Here is a 22,311-nt window from a genome sequence, read left to right on the forward strand (position 1 = left end):
GGAAGGCATAACCCCTGAAGAATATCCCTGCTGTCGAGAAGATGGTTTACCCTGTAGCTTGTAGCAACCAAGTTGACAGGCAGGACAGAGGGATACCTCACGGTGGGGAAAAGAAATGCCCCTCTATCCAGTGGAGAATGTCGACCTGTATAATAGAAATCCGACCGGGCTCACAGAGAGATAGCACAAGAGAGAATTTGAGGGAAAAAAAGAAACTAATGTCACCAATGACCATATCCTACAAAGGATTCCACCTAGCTCTGCAGTTAGTTATATTGCTCTTAAGATGGCATGTTTGTGCTTGTAAATCGCATGAACCTTTTAAATGGACTTTAAGCAGGTGGGAGACTCATGACACCCTACATGAACTACAATCTATCATTTCTTCCGGGGCTCCGAACTTTGTTGCAGGAGTATGCAACATGACCCGAGCTCCCTCTTGTGGGAAGCTTTTGAATATAACATCGTTCTATATGTGCCCGGCTTCAAACCCAGGGAAGGCGTACTGTCATTGGCCAGGGCATTATTACTGTGCCTATTGGGGATGTGAAACCATAGCATTTGGGTTTACCCCAGGAGGAGGACCTGACAAGTACTTGAAGGTCAGTTATGGCCCTTTCGGATGTAAGAAGCCTGCGGCATGGATTCCTGGTTGTGTAGGGAAGGTTGACAAGTGTTGGGGAAACTGCACGCATTTTTATTTCAATGTCACCCAACCTGATGACGTGGGATGGTTGGTAGGAAAAACTTGGGGAATTAGACATTGGCAAGAGGGAACAGACTTGGGAAATTTAATCCAGATAAAAAAGGAGCCGATTCCCCATGATCCCAGCCCGGTGGGTCCGAATCCAGCAATAAATGGAAAATTAGGCGTTAAAGAAGCATATTCAGGTGGTAATAAAAGTTCGGGGAGTACCCTTGAAAACACTACTGGTTCAGGTCAGCAGGTGCCTACTAAAAAATATACGGCATTGTGGGAAGTAATGCAAGCCACCTTTACTGTCCTAAATCATACCTATCCAAATCTCACCGAGGGGTGCTGGCTCTGCTATATGATAAACCCTCCCTTTTATGAGGCCATAGGAAATTCCACCAAAGCTAGAAGAGTGAATGGAATAAACCCTAAAGAATGCTTGTGGAAACAAGGGAAAGAAGATAAGACCCCAGGAGTAACCTTAGCACAAGTAAGCGGGAAAGGGAGATGTGTGGGAAAAGTGCCTGTGGATATGCAGCATTTATGCAACACAACAACCAACATTAGAGGGGGTAATAAAACAGCCAAATGGCTTTTACCTGCACCCAATACCAAGTGGGTATGTAACACCCTCGGAGTTACCCCTTGTTTGTCCATAGACCATTTCAATGAGAATTCGGACTATTGTATACAAGTACTAATAGTCCCCCGCATATCATACCACCCCAGGGACTATGTATTAGAACATCAGATAACTCCTGAGCACCACCTAGTAAAAAGAGAGCCCTTGACGGTTCTCACTGTAGCTGTATTGCTAAGCGTTGGGGGAGCTGGGATTGGGACCGGAGTAGCCTCCCTGGTAAATCAACAGCAAGGTATGAGAAATTTGCGCATCTCAGTAGACGAGGATTTAAGCAGAATAGAGAAGGCAATAGATGGGCTGGTAAAATCGGTCAGATCATTATCTGAGGTTGTGCTACAGAACAGGAGGGGATTAGATCTACTGTTTTTACAACAAGGGGGCCTATGCGTGGCCCTGCGGGAAGAATGTTGTACGTACGCAGATCACACTGGTATTGTAATAGATACTATGGCAGAGCTACGCAAGCAAATTGAGCAAAGGAAGAAAGAGAGGGAGTCCCAGCAAAGCTGGTACGAGACCTGGTTTACTCACTCCCCTTGGCTCACAACTCTCTTATCCACAATTGCAGGACCTGTAATTTTACTGATTTTGGCGTTAACCTTTGGCCCCTGTATTCTTAATAAAGTAGTAGCCGTAGTGAAGAGCCGTTTAGAAGCAGCCCATTTGCTGATGATTCGTACTAAATATGAACCCCTTATGGGGGAGGCGGGTGAAGATTACTTAGAACTTAGCAGGAAAGAACTAACCCGCTTTAACGAACAAAAAGAAGGTTAAAAAGAAAAAGGGGGGGGGATTGTAAAAAATGACCTTTTTGTTCGTACTGAAATGTTTCAAGAAACAGGCTGAGATAAGAAACAGACTGAGGTCAGTTTGTTCTGTAAATGTGTAACAGCAAAGGCATGTGGGCGGACCTATGCTGCAATGATATGTGCTTGAGAAAATCCCCAGGTTTCAAGGACAACCGTGAAGAAGAAGAGGCGCCTTCGTCCTGCGACCACCAAGAGGCAGAGGAACGACCACCTAGCAACGGGGGGCGCAGGCGCAGATCATACTGGCGCGTATCCGGAAAGACGGCGGGATAAAAGGAGACGGACTTGGGTGGGGCGGCGCGGCTGTTGGCGGAGCGCTGACTCCCCTGCCGTCCAGCGCTGTTTTTGCTTCTGCTCTCATACATAGACTGTAATCAATAAATTTCACTAATTGGCATAGATAGCCTCTTGTGCTCATTCATAACACTATGATAGATAATAAACACAATTAATTTCTTGTATCAGGATGATTGTCCTGCAGTGGGGGCAAAACATCTCCATCAATTCCTGATTTGCAAAGCTGTCAGTGGTGGATGGAGAAGGGAGGTCAGGCTGCTTTTGGTGTTGAGGAAATGCTGAAACCAGCTTGACTCATTTCATCTCCTCCTGGCCTGGCTGATCTCCCCTCTTTCCCTTTCCACCCATTGGCTTCTGTCTTCCACCAGGCCCCCGGTGAAGAGCCTGGCTCTGTGTTCTCCATCCCCTCCTCGCTGGCACTGCCAGGCTGGGATGAGGAGCCCCTCAGCCTTCCCTGCTCCGGGCTGGACAAGTCCAGCTCCCTCAGCCTCTGCTCACAGCCCAAGGGCTCCAGCCCCACCTTGGAGGCCCTTCCCTAACCCTGCTCCAGCTGCCAGACATCTTTCCTGCCCTGGGGAACCCAACCCAGGCCGCAGGGACCTGGATAATCCACGTCCTTGATGTCCTGGTCACACAGCCCTGGCCCCTTTTCCCCATGTCAGGCTCTGGGGTGGATCCTGTGGAACATCCTTTGCTGGGGGCTGTGGCTCCAGGTGGACCAGGGGGATACCGGGGGACAGGGACCCTGCTGGGCATGAACAGCATTGGACTTGTTGGGAGAAACTGTGAGGGGGAGCTGGGGCGGAGTGACCAACCCAGTGACCTCACACAGCCCTCCTGGGATGTCACACAGCCCCTCTGTGATGCCACAGCCTGCTCTGGGATGTCACAGCCCATTCTCTGATGTCACAGCCAACTCTGTGATGTCACAGTCCCAAAAATCCCCTCTTCCCTGAGGAAAGGTGAAGCCCAGCTGCCCTTTCCTTCTGCTGCCTCCTCCTCTCCTCAGCGAGGATGTCAAACTCCCCAGGAGCAGGAAAGTCCCCATTCCCTGTTTCCTTGTGGCTGCAGCCTGGAACATCCACTCAGAACAAAGAACTTTCTGACAGCCCTGCTGAATGACAGCAGGAGGAAGTTTTGAGAAATGAAGGAAATTGTATTTTGATAGGAAATAAAGTTTAAAAATTATTTCTTTCTGTCCCATTCATTTCAGTCCATTGCAGTTCTGTTTTCAGAGTGCCACCTTCTCAGCTGATTGTGTTTGTGTCCTCCTCTCTCTCCTGCCTCTCTTTGCCTGCTCTGTTTCTCTCTCCGTGTCTCCCTTGAGCCAGGGCAGCTGCCACCAAAGACCCTGCCCTGATTTAATTCCCAGTGCAGGAGCTACAACAACCATGGGTGAAGGTAGGAAGGCTGGCAGTGAAATGTCACTGTAGGATCTTGCTGCACTTGGCTTTTGGCCCCTTCTTAAGAGCTTTGCCTTCAAGGGCAGGAACATCTTTTCCTGGCTGGGAACTGGAATTCCAGCCCCTGGGAGTGTGTGCCACGGATCCCAGAGGGGCATTCCCGAGGCTCCCAGGGTGCTGCTCCTGCCCTGCCTCCCAAGGAGCTGTGCAGGGCCAGGGGACAAGGTGCAGCAGCTCCGTGGGCTCCTGCAGCACGCAGCAAAGGTGGCTGTGCTGGACATTTCCCAGCACATTCCCGGCTGTAGGCAGAGGGAGGGAGGAAAGGAAAGCGAGTCCCCGACAGAATCTCGGAACGATTGGGGTGGGAACGGACCCTGCCCGCGGGTTACGATCCCGTGAGGGAGAGACGCCTCTGCCCCAGTGAAGGTGCAAATGAGAGCATGGGAGCGCAACGTGCGGATTCGACTGAACATGGATTGGACGGAACAAGAAATGGGAAGGAGAAAGGGAGAGACAGAAATAGTAAAGAGATCTCAGAGAGAGAGAAAGCAATCGGGAAAAGGTCTCAGAGAGACAGAAAGAAACAGGGAAAGGCTCCGGCCCGGACTCCGCAGCTCCCCGGGACACCCGCGGGGCGCAGCGCCTTTCACAATTCCAGCCGATCCGAGAAGGCGCTGGACAATTTCCAGCCAACCAGCGCTTTCCTCGCCGATGACTCACCGGTTGCCGGGCGGACCCGCAGAGCCCCGCGGGCCCGGGAGCGGAATTTCGGGCTCGGGCCGGGGGGACGGATCCGCGCCGGGGGGGTCCCCGAGCCCCCTGCCCACCCCTGGGGCCGATCGGGGGCTGCCCCCACGCAGCAGCCGGTGCTGCGGCGGCCCGGGACAGAGGGGTGGGAAAGGGAGCTCCGGGCTGGGAGCGGAGGGGATGCGGGAGGAAGAGGAGGGACAGGAGGAGGAGGAGCAGCAGGAGCAGGAGCGGGAGGATCCCGCCGCTCGCAGCGCTCGCACGCTGGGTCTGCAGCACCCCCTGCCCCGGGAGCATCGCCCCCAGCCCCGAGCCGCAGGGGAGGGGGAGGCCGAGCTCGCCCCGCCTCTATCGAGGGGTCTCCGGGAGGATTTTTCTGGAGAGTGTTCGGAGCCGGCAGATTCCGGCCCCGGATCCCTCCGGGCGTCCCTAAGAGGAGCTTTTTCCGGGGGAGGGGAGCTGTGATCGCCCCTCGGGAGGGTCCAGGGGGGTCCAGGCGGGGCTGGCCCGGTACTGACAGGGCGGGACATTGGTTTTGGGGATCCCCGTGAGAGCCGGGGCTGCGGAGCGTGGGACCCCCGGGGCGGGGAGAGGGGAAGGGGCGATAGCGGAGCTGGGGGACCCCCGGCAGCCCGGAGATGAGGCGGGGACGGGACCCCCTGACCCTGACAGGGCCGTGTGCTGGGGTGACCTCGCGGTGCCCGTGCCCCCATTGGTCCGTGTAGCCCGAAATGAGTTCTGCACCTTTAAGGCTGGTTCTGAGAGCGAAGAGGGGCAGGAAGAAGCGCACAGTTTGTTTCCAGGAGCTGCACTCGCTCCTCCACATTCCGGCTCCTGGACTGCTGTGATGCCTTAAGGAGCTGGAGCAGAGGCCAGACGGAGCCAAGAGGAATAAAGTGGATGTAATAAACGCCAATCACTTGTTTCAAAAATTTAGAAAAGTTTAATAAAAATAAAAATAAAATGGTTATAAAAATAATACAAGTGTAGTAATAAAGGTTAAACAATTAGAGTTAGGACAATTAATGAGACAATAGCAGCAAAGAGTTACAGCCCGGGCTGGGTACCTCTTTCTGGACAAAAGTGAGCCAGGAAAAGGACCCCGTTAAAAGAAAATTTACTCCTTAAGGAGGGTAATCTGTTGCATATACAAAACACTTTATGAATATGCATATATTTTATTTAAAACAAGAAATCCATCTGGTACTTGTCAAGAAATTTTCTGTAATCCCCAGGCGCCTTCCAGTCTAAGTCAGGCTTGAAGAAGTTCGTTTCTGCTGATAAGGAAAACCATAAATTCCTCTCCTCTGGAAAATTTATGGGTTTCTGTAATTGTTATCTCCATGTGAAGAATTTCTTGATTATCTTCTCCTTTTCTTGAGCTAATAAAAGAATACCTTACACACATAATTTCTATTTTAACTACTAAAGCTTAATTTTAATTACAAAACTACATTTACTATATTATTAAAATGTTAATACAACATAACTTTCCAACCTAGCATAATACATATAGTAAATATCTGTGTAGAGTCATATAATATGCATTTTTCACAGTGGATATTTATTGAAGTGCCTTCAAAGGCCACACCCCGGCGGTGCCGGAGCCACAGTCGTGGCTCTGCCCGGATGGCTCCAAGATGGAAGCAAAAGAGGGCTTGTTCATGAGATCTCACATTTTTATAAGTTTTAGTCCATTTGCATACAGGATTTAACTGCCCAATTAATAGCTTCAAATTATGAAGTTTCATCCTCCTTGCTGGCTTGCTTTCCTGCCCTCCTCTTTTCCCATTGTTTGTGCTTTGGGCCTGAAGTTTGAAGAGATTGTCCTTGACTCTCCAGCTAGAACAGGATTGTTTTGTCTTCACCACCCTGTGAAAAGATCCCAGTAACACTTAATAGAAAGCTAAAGCTGCACAGCAAAACAGAACAGAAAAACTTAAATCTAAGGTATCAGTTGTCTGCTAGCAGACAGGCAGCAGGACAGAGCTCTCCTTTGCTTTTAGTTAGTTTTTAGCTCGCTGGGGCAGGGAAGTTCCCTGGATGGTGGTTTTTCTTTTTCTTTGGAGCTGTTTAAACCTGCTCTGGACTGAGCACCAGAAGAGCACTGGCAGCTCGCACCTGTGGCCCACCGGGCCGGGCCTGGGCCACAGAGGGACTGATCAGAGATGGAGTGAGCCGAGCTGCAGCCCACGGAGGGACTTTCTGAGTTTGTCATCTCTTTTGGAGCGACAACAGGTTGTATTGTTTACTATTGTTCATTTTCTGTGCTGGTGAATGCTTTGCCTGTTAAATAAACAGTTTTTTTCTACTTTTCTCCAAGGAAATCTTTTCTCGAACTGGTTGGGGGAGGGGTCGCTTGAATCTGCTTTCTCGAAAACCCCCTTTGGGCGTTTTCTCCCAAATTTGCCCTAAAGCAGGACAGGGTGGTGGGGAGAGGGGGGAGCCCCAAGTGCCTGGACCGGGGGAAGCTGGAGAGGGGGACCCTCGTACCCCAAAACCCCCCAGCATCCCTAAGCAGGACCCTGGAGAAGGGGGATCCCCAGGACCCACGGGATCCCCTGCAGCCCTGAGACGGGGAACCACCAGAACCCCAGAGGGATCAGACTGCAAATGGGACACCCCTGCTTTTTTGGTTTTTTTTATTCACTCTTGATTTTTGGAGGTTTTTATGGACACCTGGAGACATCTGGAGATGGATTTGGGCAGGAGGAATCACCAACACAAGGTGTTCACACCTTCTTTTTCCCCAAACCAGGATTTCCCATTCCCAAACTTTGGCTGGATGGAGGAGGAGGAGGCTGCAAGGAAGATGCCCTGGGACACTCAGGCAGGTGAGGAGGAAGTCAGTGCCCCTTTCCCCCTCTCTCCTGCTCCATCTCCCAGCCCAGCACGGCCCTGGCTGCAGGACAGCCCTGCTGCCGGTGCCGTCCTGCTGGGGACGCACTGGGGGGATCTCCTTGCCCTTCCCTGTGGCACGGAGGCAAATCCCATCCTCTCCTTGTCCTTCCTCCCCCAGAGCAGGAGCTGAGGATGGAGAGCAGGGAGGACAAATCCCCAGGACAGAACCTCGTGGAAGAGGCCGTTTTGAGCGGCTCCACGGCGCAGGAACCCAACGGGGAGGAAAAGCCCCAGAGATGCCACACGAGGAGGGGCTGTAAACGCAGATCACTGGGATCTGAGGAGGAAAGACCCACCCTGGGGCAGGCAGGTGGACAGAGCTCCAGCCAGAGCTCAGAGCTGGTGGTCCATGAGCAGCCTCATGACAGGGAGAGGCCCTACGAGTGCTTGGAGTGTGGGAAGAGCTTCAGGAAGAGTTTCAACCTGATCTGCCACCACAGGATCCACACTGGGGAACGGCCCTACGAATGCTTGGAATGTGGGAAGGGCTTCAGCCACAGGTCCGACCTGATTGTCCACCAGAGGTTCCACACTGGGGAGAGGCCCTACGAGTGTCCCCAGTGTGGGAAGAGGTTCCACACCAGCTCCCATCTCCTTGTGCATCAGCGGATTCACACCGAGGAGAGGCCGTTCCACTGCCCCCACTGCGGGATGGGCTTCAAGCACAACTCCACCCTCGTCACCCACCGGCGCATCCACACCGGGGAGAGGCCCTACGAGTGTCCCCAGTGTGGGAAGAGCTTCTCAGACCGCTCGTTCTTTACCCGACACCAGCGGAGGCACCGGTAAGGGACGTCCTGCGAGTGCCCCGAGTGCGGGAAGAGCTTCGTGCGCTGCTCCAGCTCCATCCCCATCAGAGGACCCACATTGGGCAGAGCCCTGGTGACCCACATTTCCTCTGATACACAGAGGGAAGTGGCTGGTGTTCCTTTTATTTTGTCTCTAATTATCTTTTATCTTCCTCCCTTCAAAATACAGAAATATGGGGTAAAAATCAACAAATTCATCAAAGGCATCTGAAGCCTCACATTTTACTTGTGTTTTGGGGAATCTTGGATTCTGGGAGACATCTGGAAGGATATGGGAGAGGTTGGAGGAATTTGGTTTAGTGGTCTTTATTTCTTTGCACACCAAATGACAAGAAGTATTGATCTGTCACCACAAAACCAGTCAATACCACTGAAAACTACTGAATCCTACCCCAAAATTACTGGATTCCACCACTTCTCAGGGTGAAATTGGGTTGGAAGGGGATTGGGCAATGTGGGATGCAAATCAGGAGGGGTGAGATGGGCATTGGGTGGGGCAGGATGGGTGGGATGGGGTTTGGGCAGTGTGAAATGGGGGAAATCCAGCTTGGGAAGGGGATCTTGATGTCCAGCATGGGTGGGATGGGTTGGGACTGGGGAGGTGGACTGGAGTCTGGAATGGGACAGCCAAAGTTTGGGGATGATTAAGATAGGGGGAGCCCATTACTGAGTGAGTTTTTGAATAGTCTACATTCATGAAGAGATCCCGGGGTATCTCACATTCCTGAGGCAGTTTTGGGGCACTCCCCAACTCTTGGGGTGTTTCCTGAGAGCAGCTCCATGGAGCCCCATTGCCAGGGGTGGCTGTCACGGGCACGAGCTCAGAGCTGTGCCAGAGTCCATTGCCTCGGTGCTGGAGAGCAGAGAAATGATGAACGGCCCCAGACATCTCCAGCGTGTGTTTGTGGAGGCCTGCGAGCTTACTGGGGAGAGGGCAACAGCAATCCCCTGGAGAAATGCACCTTAGGCTCCGGGCATCCCTCACAGCTCAGGGTGAGGACAGAAGATTCCCCCAAGGTGCTCTACAGCACTGTGTTAATTTGTCCCAGTTCTGTCCTCCCCATTGACCCGCTGGCCTTTCCTACCCCTTTTACCCTCATATGTTCATGTTCTAGCAAGTTCTCCCTTCCCTGTCTTCCCCTTGGTTTATGTCTCCGCCTATCCACCCTGGCATTCCCTATCAGTCCCTTTCCCTGTGCACCACCCCTAAACCCTCAGATCCCTGATGCTCTCCTCCACCCCCTCATTCGCTGTATTTATACCCTAAACCCTCCTTTGTCTTTGTCTTTAACCCCTGGACCGCTGAGCGTCAGACCCTCACAAACCCTCGCTGGAGCTCCATGCCCGGACCCTCCCGTGTCTTCACTGCCGAGCTGCTCCGTGTGTGTGTGTGTGTGTGTGTGTGTGTGTGTGTGCCGGGGCTCTCGTGGCTCCTGCCCGTTAGCACAAAACACTCTCAGGGAAAGTTGTGCCCGCCACCAATCCAGACCACAACAGTGTCCCTTGGGACCAAGAGGCAATGTGACACCGTGGGACCAAGGAGAGCATTGCTGCCCTGCCAGACCTCATGGAACCAAGGATCCATGGGGACACTGCCAGTCCCAAGGATCCAAGGGACTTTGTGACACCAAGGGGTCCCATGGAAGCAAAGGGACATTGTGACACTGGGAGGCCTCATGGAATCATGGACACCATTGGGACACTCTGGGGCCTCATGGAACCGTGGTGACACCAAGTTGTCTGGGGGTGTTGATCTGCTGGAGCTTAGGAGGGCTCTTCACAAGGGCCCTGGACAGGCTGGATCCAGGGGCCAAATCCAACAAGGTGAGGTTTAACAAGTCCAAGTGCCGGGTCCTGCACTCTGGCCTCAACAACCCCTGCAGCGCTACAGGCTGGGGACAGAGTGGCTGGACAGCAGCCAGGCAGAAAGGGACCTGCAGGGACTGATGGACAGCAGGCTGGACATGAGCCAGCAGTGTGCCCAGGTGGCCAAGAAGGCCAATGGCTCCTGGCCTGGATCAGGAATGGTGTGGCCAGCAGGAGCAGGGCAGTGATTCTTCCCCTGTGCTGGGCACTGGTTGGGCAGCACCTCGAGTGCTGTGTCCAGTTCTGGGTTCCCCAATTTAGGAAGGACATGGAGGGGCTGGAGCGTGTCCAGAGAAGGGCAACAAGGCTGGTGAGGGGTCTGGAGCACAAGTCCTGTGAGGAGCGGCTGAGGGAGCTGGGGTTGTTTATCCTGGAGAAGAGGAGGCTCAGGGGAGACAAGGCGCTGTCAGGGCACAGGCTGGACTTGATGATCTCCAAGGTCTTTTCCAGCCTTGCTGATTCTGGGATTCTCTGAAACCACCCTGGGAGCAGTTGCAGGAGGAGCCCTGGGCCTCCTCTTCAGAAGCTCCAGCAGCCCAGGTCCCTCAGCTTCTCCTCACAGTCCCAAAGCCCATCCTTGTCAGTCCTGCAGAGCCTCTGCAGCCCCTCCTCACTGCCCAGAACAGGCAGCCCCACAGCCAGACACAGCGGCCCAGATGTGCCCCCCTGGCCTGGGCTGCCTCTGGCAAGGGAGCAGCACGAGGCACTGCAGGAGCCTGCAGACAATTCCTGCAGCACTTGTGGGATGATTCGGCTCCCCAAGGGCCGTTCCCATGGTGCCAAGTCAGGAACTGGAATGGGGAGTGGGGCCAGAGAGGAAAGGGCAACCAGGGATGGGCTGGGTGCAGGGGAGGAAGAGGGGTGAGGAAGAGAAATAAATTGGTAGGAGGAAGAGTAAAGAAAGCAAAGGTGAAGCCAAGGAAATGCTCCGGGCAGTTTGGGGGTGGCTGCCAGGCAGCACTGGCTCTGAGCAGTAACGTCTGCAGTGGGACAGGAAACTCCCAGCTGATGGGAACAAACTTTCTGGCTGGCTGCAGAGGCCAGGACAAAGCTGAGTGGTTTCCCTGGCGTCCCCCAGCCCTTCCTGGCCCCAGGGGCTGATGGCATTTGTGCTCCCTCAGGTTCATGTCCCCACAGCAGCAGCATGGGGGTGCTCCTGCCTGCTGTGTGCAATGCAAACAGGGGCTCTTGACGTTTCTTTGTGGACAACATTAATATGTAAAACAAAGAAAAAGAACCTCCAAAAGTAAAACAACAAGAAGTATCAAAGACGACATTTATTAGAAGTGTTTTGCAGAAATTGGCCAGCAGTTTAATGTTTCTGAAACCATCCAGTCATCAGTCTCCACACTGCAGCCTTGAGCTCCTGGTTCCTCAGGCTGTAGATGAGGGGATTCAGGGCTGGAGGCACCATCGAGTACAGAACTGACAGTGACAGATCCAGGGATGGGGAGGAGATGGAGCGGGGCTTAAGGTAGGCAAGAGTGCCAGTGCTGAGGAACAGGGAGAGCAAGGCCAGGTGAGGGAGGCAGGTGGAAAAGGCTTTGTGCCGTCCCTGCACAGAGGGGATCCTCAGCACGGCCCTGAAGATCTGCACATAGGAGAAAACAATGAACACAAAACAGCCTAAATATAGAAGAGCACTTAGTACAATAAGCCCAGCTTCCCTGAGTTTGCAGTGTGATCTTGAGGATCTGGGGGATTTCACAGAAGAACTGGCCCAGGGCATTGCCATGGCACAGGGGCAGGGAAAATGTATTGGCCGTGTGCAGCAGTGAATAGAGAAAGGCACTGGCCCAGGCAGCTGCTGCCATGTGGGCACAAGCTCTGCTGCCCAGGAGGGTCCCATAGTGCAGGGGTTTGCAGATGGACACGTAGCGGTCGTAGCACATGATGGTCAGGAGGAAATGCTCTGCTGAGATGAAAAAGACAAAAAAAAAAAGAGCTGTGCAGCACATCCTGTGTAGGAGATGGTGGTGGTGTCCCAGAGGGAATTGTGCATGGCTTTGGGGACAGTGGTGCAGATGGAGCCCAGGTCGCTGAGGGCCAGGTTGAGCAGGAAGAAGAACATGGGCGTGTGCAGGTGGTGGCCGCAGGCTACGGCGCTGATGATGAGGCTGTTGCCCAGGAGGGCAGCCAGGGAGATGCCCAGGAAGAGGCAGAAGTGCAGGAGCTGCAGCTGCCGCGTGTCTGCCAGTGCCAGCAGGAGGAAGTGGCTGATGGAGCTGCTGTTGGACGTTTCTTCACTCTGGGAATCATGGACTATTGAAAGAAGATATTGACAAGGCGGGAAAGATTTCAGTATGTCATTCCTATGTTTTTTTATTAGGAATCCCCCCCAAAATACTTCTCCTTGTTGGCTGAACTTTGCTCAGCCTTTTTTCGCTGAGGTCCGGTTTGTGCTGCTGCCTCATCTTCGACACTGCTCTCAGCCTGAACACTGGGGAGCCCATAGGGAAAACAGGGCTCGCTGTGCCCCAGTGCAGTCAGACCTGCGGGTCCCACACAGGAGCCCTTTGCTCATTTCAGCTTCCTCTGTTTCAGGGTCATCCCACTTCCAACGTGCTTGAACAATACAGTGGCCTTTTTGAAGACTTCAGTTTCATTGTCAGCATCTCTAAATTCTTCTACCTTTCCCTGTGCAGCTGGAAATGGAGGGATACCAAGGGTTGGTCTGGCTCTCTGCTTTTTTTGTCAGTGCTACCCAGAGTGCTTTTGTCACAGGAAACTCAGACTTTTTGTCACAGGCATCATGATTAGCAGATTTTGAAATGCTCTCAAGTCCCTGAGCACTAAGTCACGGAGAATTAAAGCCACACAGGCCACATTTTCAGTGCTCAAACACAGCCCTGTTGCTGCTGCTGCTGCTGCTGAAATAGAATCAACTGACCGAGGCCATCACAGAAATTGCCTCTGGAGTGTCAAATCAAATGAGAAATTCCACCAGGAGAAAGAGAAGCCAGAACTTCTCGACACACTTCATTATTTCTTCTGAGCAGCAGCAGAAAATGGAGATGGCCAGAGATATTTCCAGCTGCTGCTGATCCCAGTGGAGCCCAGCCTGCTGCCCAGTCCCAGCTTTCCCACCCTCCAGCAGACGCCCTGGTTCCCTGCAGGTGCCGTGGGATGGCACTCAGGAGGATCTGCTCCAAGGCCTTCCCCTGGAGCACACTCAGGCTGCCAGGCCTATGGATCCTGGATCATCCTTCCCACCGAGCCTTCCTGTGCACGGCTGCTCCATTTGCACCTTTGCACTCAGCTCGGACTTCTCCAGTTCACCAGGAGTGCTGGGAAAGGATGGAGAGCAGCCTGGCAAGCTCTTTCTGCAGCTCCCTCTTTACCCTTGGGGAGGGAGAACATTCCACAGGAAAGCAACTGGTGCCACAAGGAGCAGGTGGCCTCAGGCACCTTTGGGGATGGAACAAGGCCTTGGTTTGACATAAGTGAGCACAAGCAATTCACATGAGTAAACAAGTAATTAGCACAGACATACCTAAGTACTTAGCACCAGTTAGCATAACAAAAACCTGGCAGGCCTAACTTGACATGAGAGTGACCTGACAAAAAGCTTTAGACACAGTCTACCAGAAGAACTAAGGGCAAGTGTGGAATCAGCCCTGTGCAGGGAAGCCCTGAGGAAGACTTTGTGCTGCTTTGGAGCATCGAGACCGCTCCTGGCCAGGGCCTGGACATCAGCTTCAAGTATGGGAATCTGACACAATGTATTTCCAACCGCCTGCCTATGGAATCCCCTCAGCAGTGTAAAGATGGATGGTGATTTTGATACAACTCCTACATCAACCCACTGAAATTTATATGTGGCAGAGAAACACTTAAGTGGGATGCAGACCCCTGCCCTCCTGCCAGGTCAATAAAAGGGCTTTTGGCTGACAATGCATTTGTCTGCTGATTTCTTTGAATGAGGGAGACCCCTCAGGACTGCTGTATCCTGAGGGAACACCGCTGGCCTTGGCCTGTAAGCACCTGCACAAGCTTAAAATCAGCTGCCTCAGCTTCCAGGACCTCTCTTGGCCAGCATCCTGACGTGGATGCAGGATTGCTGTGAGGCACTGCTGGGACCCAGCGGGACAGGACCGGCTGTCTCGTGTCCACGTAGCACCCCTCACACAGCCAGGGCCATCCCGAAACCAGACAAACACTCACGTGTCAGCACAGGGGAGCAAGGAGCACTGGGCTCCTCTCAAGTTATCTCAAAATTCAAGAATCCAGCACAGCACTGGTAAATTTTTGGGGGGACCAAGGACTTGGAGTATCAAAAGGGAAACTCCAATTTGTAGAGAGGGAAGTAAAATGCCTAGGACGTGTGATTTGTCAAGGGAGCTGGCGGCTGAACCCTGAGAGAATTGCAGGGATAGCCTCACTCCCATGACCAAAAACTAAGAGAGAAGTCAGAAGGTTTTTAGGCCTGTTGGGATATCATAGGCTATGGATTGAAGGATACACGCAGGCCATCAGGTTCTTGTTTAAAAGTTAGTAGAAGAAGAGATTAGGTGGGAAGAAGACAACAAGCAAATTTTGAAGCTTTAAAGTAAAAATTAGTCAGTGCAGCAGCACTGAGTCTTCCTGCCTTGGACAAACCCTTCTATCTGTTTGTGGATATAGAAAAAGGGGCAGCACATGGAGGGTTAGCCCAGGACCGGGGAGGATCCAGGAAACCAGTGGCCTGTTTATCAAAACCGCAAGACCCTGTCAGCTGGGCGTGGCCAACCTGGGGTGGTGGCAGCGAGCGCCCCACTCGTAGAAGAAAGGAAAAAATTAACCTTTGGGAGAAAATTGAAAATATATACCACTCACTCATTAAGGAGTATAGTCAGCTAAAAGGCTGAGAAATGGCTCACTGATTCACAAGTACTAAAATATGAAGCCATCTTAATAGATAATGGTTTAGAGCTAGTCGTGAGTAACCAACTCAGCCCTGCCCAGTTTTAGTTGGAAAACCAGGTGAGGAATTAATATATAATTGCCTAGAAGTTATAAACTATCAAACTAAAGTAAGAGAGGACCTAACAGATCAACCACTCCAAGGTGGAAAACGATTGTACATCGATGGATTTTCACGGGTAATCCAGGGCACAGGGTATTGGGGTAGGCTATAGCAGATGAAGAGTTAGTGGCCCTAGAAAAAGGAAAGTTACCTTCCAACTGGTCAGCCCAAGCATGTGAGTTGTATGCCCTAAAGTGAGCTCTGGAAATATTCACACAGAAAAGAGAAACAATATATACAGACTCAAAATATGCTTTTGGAGTACTGCATACCTTTGGAAAAAAATGGAAAAAGAGTGAGCTATTAAATTCAAGGGGAAAGGAAGTAAAAACTTATTTTAGAAGTGTTAGAAACCTTACAAATACCAGAAGAAGTGGCAGCAGTATATGTTAAAGGATATAAAAAGGGGTGACTCAAGAAGCACGAGGGAACCATTTAGCAGATTTAGATGCTAAGAATTCAGCTGAATCAGGGACAGGAAAACTAATGATAGCATTAACCCCCATGAGTGAAATGGAAGAAGTCTGCGTATTCAGTGAGACAGAAGAGAAAGAATTCCTCAAAACAGGAGCCAAGAAAGAAAACAAAGGGAAGTGGAGATTACCAGATGGGAGGCAAATGTTGAATAAACCCCTTGCCAGGAAAATGCTCAAAGGCAAACATGGAACAACACACTGGGGACACCAGCGCTAAGTGATCAATTTCTAAGGGACTGGGCCTGCATAGGAATTTTCGGGATAGCTAAGCAAGTAATTGAAAGGTGTGAGATATGCCAACAAGTAAATGAGAAGGTCATGAGGAAAACACCACGGGAGGGCGAGAACTAGCCTTACAGCCCTTTCAAAACATCCAAGTAGACTTTACCGAGCTTCCCCAGGTACAACGGTGGAAGTTTTTACTAGTGATAGTAGGTGACCTGACTCATTGGGTAGAGGCAGTACCCACGGTTAAAGCCAATGCCAATGTTGTGAGTAAAACACTTCTAGAATCAATCATTCCCCAATATGGGATGGTGAACAGGATTGATTCAGACCAAGTGTAAGAGGCCGTCTGAAGCCCCCACTTTTGCCTACCGATTGCCACGAGGAGAAACCCCCTTCCCCACTGCAGTACCGGCTTGGAGAGAGCGGCAGTGCAGGTGCAGCTGCTGCACCGTTACGTTAGCTGTTCCGAACAAGGCCTGGCAAGGACTTGGCAAGGACTTGGCAAGGAATCGGCAAGGACCTGGCATGAACACAGCAAGGAACGGCCTACTGCATATTTGCCCACTCTCCTCCTGAAGCTGAGTGAACTTTTGGGGTGACCCTAGTGGTCTCTCACTGAAGACCTCTCATCTACCCCATTACCACTGTGACAGACGGATGGAGATCGAAAACCCTCCTCTTAAGGACTGAGACTGAGACCCCTACCACAGGGAGGGGAGAAACCACTAATGACATGACCTGTTCTTCTTCAGTAATTCCAATGGACTTATTCTTCATTGTGTTTGTCCTGCTTCGCTGGTTTCAGTGGACTCACTTGTTCCCCCACAGCAATTACAATAGACTCTCATTGTCCTGCATGTTCCCCCCTTTTTTCCTCCGTGGACTATAACTGGACCCCTGAGTTGACCAGAATTTTGAAGACTTCCCTGACACGACCAGACGGATCCCCATCGTCCGGACCAGTGAGGATCTCGCCTGTGTTGGTAGCTATTCCCATCCCCCTCTTTTCTCTCTCTCTCTCTCTATCCTTTTATCTCCTTTCTCATCCCCACTATCGCATTTACTGTTTTGGCCCCTAATAAAGGTGCATTTGTTGTGATTAACTGATAGTCCCTTGTTGTTTGCCTTTTTGCACTTTTGGGATTGGTGAAAAGAACCATCACGACACCCCGCACAAGCGGATCATGACACCAAGGAGCTCATTTCACCTCTGAAATATTGCAAAATGTTGTTCAAACCCTGGGAGTAAATGGGAATTACACACTCCATGGCATCCACAGAGTTCTGGTCACATTGAGAGGATGAATCAAACTCTTAAAAGAGCTCTAGATAAGCTGATGATGGAAACCCGAATGTCATGGATAAAATGTCTCCCTTTGTCCTTATTAAGACTTAGAACCCAACCCCAGTCAGATCTGGGGGTGTCACCCTATGAAATGACGTTTGGGTTACCTTTTTTGACCTCACCCCAGAGGGTTGCCACCTATGAGGAAGGGGAAGCCAATGCCAAGAAATATGTTATGTCTATAGCAGAATCCTTAGAAGGGCTAAGACATAAAGGGGCAATTCCTCAAACAGCCACCCTGGATTTCAGACTCAATGACATTAATTCTGAGGATTTGATCAAGTAATGATCAAGTCATGGAGAGATCAGCATTTAACTCCTCAATGGGAAGGTCCCGTTCAGGAACTGCTCACCACCAAATCGGCCGTGTGAACTGCAGAGTGGGGATGGACTCATGCCAACAGATGGACTCATGCCAACAGAGTTAAAGGCCCAGCAGGAAAAACACAAAGAATGCACTACATATAACATCCAGACCAGGTGAAATGAGATTGACTCTCAGGCAGAGACTGAAAGACAACCAGAAAAACACCAAGACGCCCAAAGTCAAGCTTCCACCAACCAGTTTGAGAACTGTCTTCCTGCTTTAATGGGTGAGAATTACCAGCACCTGTTGAGGGGAAGTACACAAGGGACTGTAAAAGGTAATGGGGCAGCTTCTTTAAGAAAATAAGACAAAGGAAAGAGGGCAAGACCCCTTTGTTTGCTACCAAGAAGATGGCATAGCCCTGCTGTGGGTAGCAACCCTATAGACATGTTAAGGTAAGGACAAAAGGCCATATCGGACCACTGTCATTCCCCAACTGTCTTTGAATACAACAGGGACTGGAGGGTGAGACCGAGCTGGCCTCTGGACCCCTAAGATACACTGACTATGGGTAGCAACCACAGAGGCATGATAGATGGGAGTCAAAGCCATCCTGGACATCTGTTAGGCCCTTTTGTCCATTCCAAATAAGTGTGTCTAAGGAAAACCTGAGATTTTTCTCCTGTTCCCACTGTCCTTGCCCACATCAACAGATGCTAGTATGACTCATTCAAGAGAGAGAGAAAATTTGAAATTAAATGTTCAAGCAAAATGACATATAGAAAAAGAAAAGGGGGGTTTGTTATAGATGGGTAATCCTATGGTTGACTCTCACAATTAAGGGGTGAATATTAAGTATATGTTAAGAGAAGTTGTGTAGGTGTATAGTTATCTTTCCCTTACCCCTTGCATTGTTATCATGGGATGTCCTCAGTAGTCAGGGCATTTGGGAGGGTTGGCTTGTTGCTATGGCAGTGCCTGAGCTCCAATCAAGCTGTAAGAAAGTGATCTCCACCACTGGACAGCGAAGGAGGAGTGGATTGACAAGACTTTGGGAGGGGCTGGAGGTATAAAAGACAGAACATCCATTTTGTAGATGAGCACATGGTGACTGAATCCTTTGCTCCAGAAACTGTATTTATTCTTTATTCACTCTTCTGTTGAATTTTGACAAGGTCTTAATAAACCAGTTAAATTTTTGAAAGTGAAAATTGTTTGTCACATGGGGTTGGGGAATGTGGGGCAAGGTTGTCCACACTGGGTCAGACGTCAAGGTAAAACTTCTCTGATCTGGCCAGACCTCCTTAGGAGTGGCCCTACATCAATATCAATCACAGAATGCTACAATCAGCTCTTCTCTAAAGAGAACAGTAATAAAAGACACTCTTTAAAATGGGAATACATATTTCTTAGAAGCACTTTGAAATATTTCTCCATAACTGTAAAATGAAACATTCCTAAGGAACTACATTAGAGCAGAGGGAAATAAAGGCAGAGCCATGATTTGGTAAGATGTGCTTATCCTAAAGAGCCCTGTGGTGCATTTGGAGCTGAGCCCTGGAACCTCAGGGCCTGAGAGGAGATTGCACAAATCTTTCCTGGAGTCAAAGTCAGAGAAAAAAACCCAAAGTGTCTCAAAGCATAAATGGGACCCACTGAGGTCCATCCCCAACACAGGCACCTCATGGACTCCTTGGAGGAGAGAACTGGAGGCCAGGATGGCACAAAAACCTCTCAGAGACTCAGTGTGGAAAGGAAAATCCAAAGTACCTTAAACTCCTTGAGTATCTCAAAGTATAAATGAGCCCCACTGAGTGTTGTTCCTCACAAAGCCTCTCCAGGGACTAATTACAGCAGATAATTGGAGGCCATGATTGCACAAAGCTCTCAGAGACTCCAAGGCAAAAGCCAAAGCCAAAGTGCTTTGAAAAACCTGCAGTCCCTGGGAGCATGAAGGAGCCCCCAGGGCCATTCCTGAGCAAGGCTCCCCAGGGACTCCTTCCAGCAGATCCCTGAGGCCACTGGGATGTGGTCTAGGGGGGGATGCTGAGGGCAGGGCAAGGGGCTGACAGTGCCCAGCCTGGCTGGGGCTGTGCCAGGAGGCCCCAGTGCTTCAGGACAAGGTGTCTCCTGACAGCCCTTGGTGGCACAGACCCTGCTGTGCCCCAGGGCACCAGGACTTGGCTTCTCTTTGTCCCCACCTGTCATCAGTGCCTCCAGTTCTCTGCTCTGCCTGGGGCCTGGGGACACTTTCTCAGTCGTGTCCCTCAGTGGGACCCATTAAAAGTCAAAGAAACTTTGGAGTTGGATTCTGACTTGGAGTTCTGGAGAGGTTTCTGCAGCTCCCTCTCAGGGCCTGATGTTCAGGGCCTGAGCACAAAGCCCCAGAGGGTCATTAAAGTCCTTGTGCTGTGTCTGTGCTGCTGAGCTGGGCCGGGCTCCTGGCACAGAGGGTGATCCAGGCAACCAAGGAGAGCTTCAAAAGCACATTTCTCTGGATGAGCAGCTCTTCTCCCAGCCCAGCAGGGCTGGGGCACTGCCTGCAGCCAGCCCGGGCACAGCACAGAGGCACAGAGAGCTTCCATCAGTCAGGGCTGGGAAGGTGCTGAGAAGTGCCTGGGGCAGAATCCCTGGCAGCCCTTGGCACAGGAACCTCCGGCTGCAGGACAATGCAGCTGCAGCTCCTGGACTGATCTCCTACAGCTGGAACATCCCAATGCCCACAGACCCTGTGAGTACATTCTCTGATCATCTCTTGTGCAGAGCAGCCAGGGGTGCCCAGGGCTGTCCTGCTGAGCAGGGTCCTGCAGCCCAGGGCGCTGTGCTGGGCCAGGGACTCTGCTGCCTGCCAGGGACAGCTCTCAGCCGGCCCGGGGAGCTGCTCCCAGCGCTGGAGAGAAGCTGTGGGGGGAAGGAGCCACCCTGAGCAGGGCAGGTGCTGCTGCTGAGAGCTGCTGGCTGGGGCAGGGCTGCTCCCAGCTCCCGACCAGCCTGGGCACAGCTCTGGAGGACACTTCCCAAAGAAGGTAAACCTGGGATTGCTGTAAAGGTCAGGAGCTTTCCTCAGAATGTTTTGAATTTCCTTCTTGGAGCAGGATGGGAATGTTGGGGGGATGACAAAAAGATTTTTGCTTTTCATATATTTTTCATATATTCGTAGTTCTGTAAATTACTATTTTATAAGTATAAATCTATAATCCTTACTTAACTCTTTTTAACTATTAATTAATTCTATTTAACTACTATTATATACTTAATATAGTTATAAACCTTAATTAACTCTAGTATGTTTCCTTACCTTTCTTTAGATTTTAGAACAATAACTTGTCTAAATACGTTTTTTAAATACTTTATAGTCTTCTTATATGGAAGAGGACCTGGAAGAAAAACATTTAGATTTTTGAATGTGAGCAGTGATAACCAAAACTGGGGCAAAGTAGTCCTTGGACCTACTCCAATGGGTTGAGCCAGGGGTGTGTAACTGGGTCAACTGAATCTCCTATTGGATGTTCCTGTTAAATATCCTAATTAATCAACCTTAATGAATTGTTGAAATCAGGGGCTGGGTGTGCCCCATCCCCACTGGGACACCTGGAAGTTTCCAATAAAGGTCTGGTTTTTACTTTACTGGTTTCACACTGTTGCAAAGGATTTTTTTTTCTCTTTTGATTGTAGACAACAGAGGGATGAGAGAAGCAGAACAGGAATTGTGATCCCAGAATCACAGAACATTCTGAGTTGAAAGGGACACACAGGATCATCAAAGGAATGTTTGAACATTTACAGAGACTCCAGAACTGTGACTTTGGGTGGTCAGTCTCTCTGCTGGCAGCCTCCCAAAGGGCCTTCAGCCACTCCTCAGCCCTGGACAGCAGCAGCATCACCTTTGCGGGACCCAGCAGGGCTCTCCTGAGCTGCCCTCGCCCAGCTGCACACAGACCCTGCCCCAGCCAGGGCCCTGCACACAGGCAGGTTTCTGTAGGGCCGGGCCGAGGGCACACAGGGTGGGATGGGCTCTGTGAGCGCTGGCAGGGACAAGGCACCTCTCAGGAGGGAATGTCCAGGCCCAGGGAGATGCTCAGGGAAGCAGAGGGGGCTGAACAGAGCAGTGCTGGGGCAGGAGGGCACTGTTGGTGTGTGGGAGGTGCCGGGCACAGCTGGGCACGGGAACACTGTCCTGAGTGCCCGGCTGTCTCTGCCCTGCCCTCTCAGGCACAGCACCACAACATCTTCTCCAGTTTCTGCACTCCCCTGATATTGTCAGTGTTATCTGGTGCTCTCAGGGAGGCTCTGGCATTTGCAGCAGCTGAGTCAGGCAATGCCCTTGGCATTCCTGCCAGGCAGAGCTGCCCATGGGAATGGGATGTCCAAGCTTCCCTGGGACCTGTGGGGCTGTGGGCAAAGTAGTCTATGGGAAAGGGGAATGAGCTGAGCCCCTCCCTGAGATCCCATCATGGGCACAGCCGGGGATCTCCTTGCTGTGCCCTTCCCAGCTCTGAGCTGCCCTCCTGGGTGCAGAGCTGTGCCAGAGCCTCTGGGAGTTCCCTGAATGTCCCACGGGAAAGTGCAGAGATGCCACAGCTGAGGAAATGCTGCTGGGTTGGCCAAGGGAGCCGTGAGTGTCCTTGGCACAAGGGGGTGCTGAGAGCTTGCCCAGAGACCTTTGGAGAGGGTGAGACATTCAGGGATCCCTCTGCTCTGGGCAGGGTCTGGTTTATCCCAGGGTGACCCGGGAGTGTGATTGTGCTCTGATTGTAGCCAAAGGTGCAAAGCCAGGGCAG

General features: G+C 51.3%; 2 protein-coding genes across 4 annotated transcripts in view; one reads left to right on the forward strand and one right to left on the reverse strand.

Moving 5' to 3' along the window:
* The window catches only part of LOC137463965 (zinc finger protein 208-like), a 1,270,300-nt gene that overhangs the window by 467,764 nt on the left and 780,225 nt on the right, over window positions 1-22,311 (reverse strand). The gene's annotated exons all lie outside the window — the stretch shown is intronic.
* LOC137463966 (zinc finger protein 271-like) overlaps window positions 1-22,311 on the forward strand; it is a 1,077,684-nt gene that overhangs the window by 266,706 nt on the left and 788,667 nt on the right. The window contains exon 4 of one of the 3 annotated variants that reach the window (XM_068175307.1): window positions 7,805-8,279. In XM_068175307.1, coding sequence (XP_068031408.1) covers window positions 7,805-8,279 — 475 coding nt within the window. Of the gene's footprint in view, window positions 1-7,804; window positions 8,444-22,311 lie in introns of those variants that run through there. The other 2 variants (XM_068175308.1, XM_068175309.1) reach the window with 2 other exon arrangements.

The sequence above is a fragment of the Anomalospiza imberbis genome, chromosome 33, assembly GCF_031753505.1.
Source record: "Anomalospiza imberbis isolate Cuckoo-Finch-1a 21T00152 chromosome 33, ASM3175350v1, whole genome shotgun sequence".
NCBI classification, from domain to species: Eukaryota; Metazoa; Chordata; class Aves; order Passeriformes; family Viduidae; genus Anomalospiza; species Anomalospiza imberbis.